At 37.7% G+C, this 2,500-nt stretch overlaps 1 protein-coding gene across 1 annotated transcript in view; it reads left to right on the forward strand.

Moving 5' to 3' along the window:
- Positions 1-930: 930 nt before the first annotated feature.
- Positions 931-2,500, forward strand: part of LOC144974657 (sortilin-like) — a 54,423-nt gene continuing 52,853 nt past the window's right edge. Inside the window, exon 1 of the mRNA XM_078917741.1 lies at positions 931-963. Within this exon, the coding sequence (XP_078773867.1) occupies positions 961-963 (3 nt within the window). The 5' untranslated portion in view covers positions 931-960. The remainder of the gene's footprint in view (positions 964-2,500) is intronic.

A 2,500-nucleotide genomic window follows, 5' to 3' on the forward strand; every position in this document is an offset into this window, starting at 1 on the left:
CTGAAGATGATGATAATATGATGAAGATGTTGATGATGATGATGATAATAATGGTGACGGTGGTGATGATAATAATAAGGGTAGTACTGATTTTGCTGATCATGGGTGAAATTGAAATGGAGTTACTACAGCCAGCCCAATGTTAAGTGTTATAGCGATATTTTAATTATGGGTAACGGTTTTGCTTGGGGAATTTTTCAAGATTTTATTTTCTATCTGTCGAGATCTGACAAACACTAGATTAAAGGAAATGACTTTATACTTCATCCTTTATGTCTGTTTTCGAGTGATCTCTTGGTTTTTCTTCAAGTCATTAATTAAATAAAACCATCTGCGATTCCTATCCGAACTTATAATTTTGTGCTATACATCCCAGGGGCAGATAAAGATGGGTGTAGTAATACACAGTAATACAGTAATTGGGGGAGGGGGGGGGGGGGGGGGGGGGAGGTGGTGAGGGAGAGGGGCGGAGTTGGAAGGGATGTTTTTTTTTCCTGAGCCAGATACAGATGATCGGATGTTACAAGAGAGATAGCAAAACAAAAAATAAATAAATAAATAAATAAATAAATAAATCGAAAATTAAAAAAAGAAAAAGGCAACCGCGACTGATACTATATGAAATGGAAATAATGTCTGTAGGGGAGGGAATATGGAATGAGATTAGCGGAAGAGTAGCGTCCCTTGATTGGAAGTCACCGGTGGAGAAGTTATTTGTAAACAATCCAACTACAAGCCAAGTGCTCCAAATAAAATAAAAATATTATTCATATTTCTGTACAAAAATGCATATCATAATCAACGTTATGCGTTTTTGTACAGAATAAATATGAATAATAATTTTTTTTTATTTGGAGCGCTTGGCTTGTAGTTGGTTTGTTTACAAATAACTTCTCCACCGGTGACGTCCAATCAAGGGACGCCACTCTTCCAGTCTTCCGCTAATCTCATTCCCTTTGAATGGTCTGTAGTTTTTTTTCATTAAAAATCCGAACAGGTGTGTATGCGTTTTGAAAAAAAAATGATGATATTGGCTTGGAGCGAAGATTGGTCTGATCTCTTTAATTTTATCATCTGAGGTGATGAAGTGGTAATCCACAAACTATTTCTTGGGGTTGGTTAACTCTCTCCTTACCAGCCATTTTCAGGCGTTTCCCCAAAACGTCGCACACAACTAACACAAAATATATTTTTTATCACTCAGACATAACAGCAGTCAAATTCTCCCAACATAGTTTCTTTAGCAAAACCTGCTCTACAAAACACGGGTCATTTTCTTTAAATGTTATGATATACGAAAGAAACTTGAAAAAGCAAAATGTTGGTTGTATCGTAACGAATGTGACGATGTTCCTATAGTTGGTAAGGAGAGGGTTAAAAGAGCAAGAATATAAAACCAAATCATCGACTTTTGAGGAACTTGATGGGCGAGCACTTGAAGTTATGACAGCCATCCCGCAAGAGTTTCTTGTAAAATTAGTTGATGCGGTTTCCGGTCGGCGTAAGCTGGTGGTGAATGCTAAGTAGTTCTTATAATATCAAATTTTAGATAAAACTCCATGCAATACACTTTCTTCTCATGTCCATTAATTGCAGGAATTATAGTTCAGAAATATATTACAGTTATTTCATTATAGGGAGTCACTTTTCAATCATCCTATAGTTAACTTTAACTGCGGGACGAACATGCAGGTTTTCGGAAAAACCGTTCAACCACCGAAAAGATTGCCTCTGCGAGTCACAGTGGAACAGGGTGGAAAATGCAATGATGGTGATAATAATTAACTTTATAAATCAAAATTTGGCCTCACAATAATTAAATAACACTTCAAAATCCTTAAAATGTTATACTCGGCTATGTGCGGCTATGTGGTCTAGTGGTATGACACTCGCTTTCGGATCGGAAGGTCCTGGGTTCGAGCCTCGCTCGGCGCATAGTTGAGTCCTTGGAAAAGACTCTTTACTCACATTCTCTCACCGTACTTAGGTGTAAAATGAGTACCTGGCCGTTAACAGCGTTGTCTTTGTCCGAAAAATTGTAATATCGCCTAACAGGCGTCATGTCTCGTCCTAAATGTTAAATTTTGCTGTTGACCAGGGACCCCTTGTAAAGCGCATTGAGCCCGTTAAGTGGATATTGCGCTATATAAATGCTCAATACTCTGGCATCAATTTTTATTTAAAATAAGTTTTAATGACTTAGAAATGCTCATCAAGCTCTGAAATTGGAGCCCAAATTTCGAAATTAAACGAATTTTTCTTAGTTAGGAGGTCTGATTCACAGACAAAAGAGAGGGGCCTGTCTTTTGTCTGTGGTCAGATCTGCCCTCAAGCATATCTATGGCTATTGTGATCTCAGTTTTGTATCTCTCGTCTCTTTACTCATCGGACTTTGGATTTAATCCATCGGCTTACTTTCTTTTATATTTGTAGAGAGCAATCATAGATATACACCTTGTACTACCAGATCGCTTGCGAGAATTGGCGGGGTTACTTTACG

The sequence above is a fragment of the Berghia stephanieae genome, chromosome 6 (genome assembly GCF_034508935.2).
Source record: "Berghia stephanieae isolate SIO BIC M18660-M18661 chromosome 6, UCSD_Bste_1.3, whole genome shotgun sequence".
Taxonomy (NCBI): domain Eukaryota; kingdom Metazoa; phylum Mollusca; class Gastropoda; order Nudibranchia; family Aeolidiidae; genus Berghia; species Berghia stephanieae.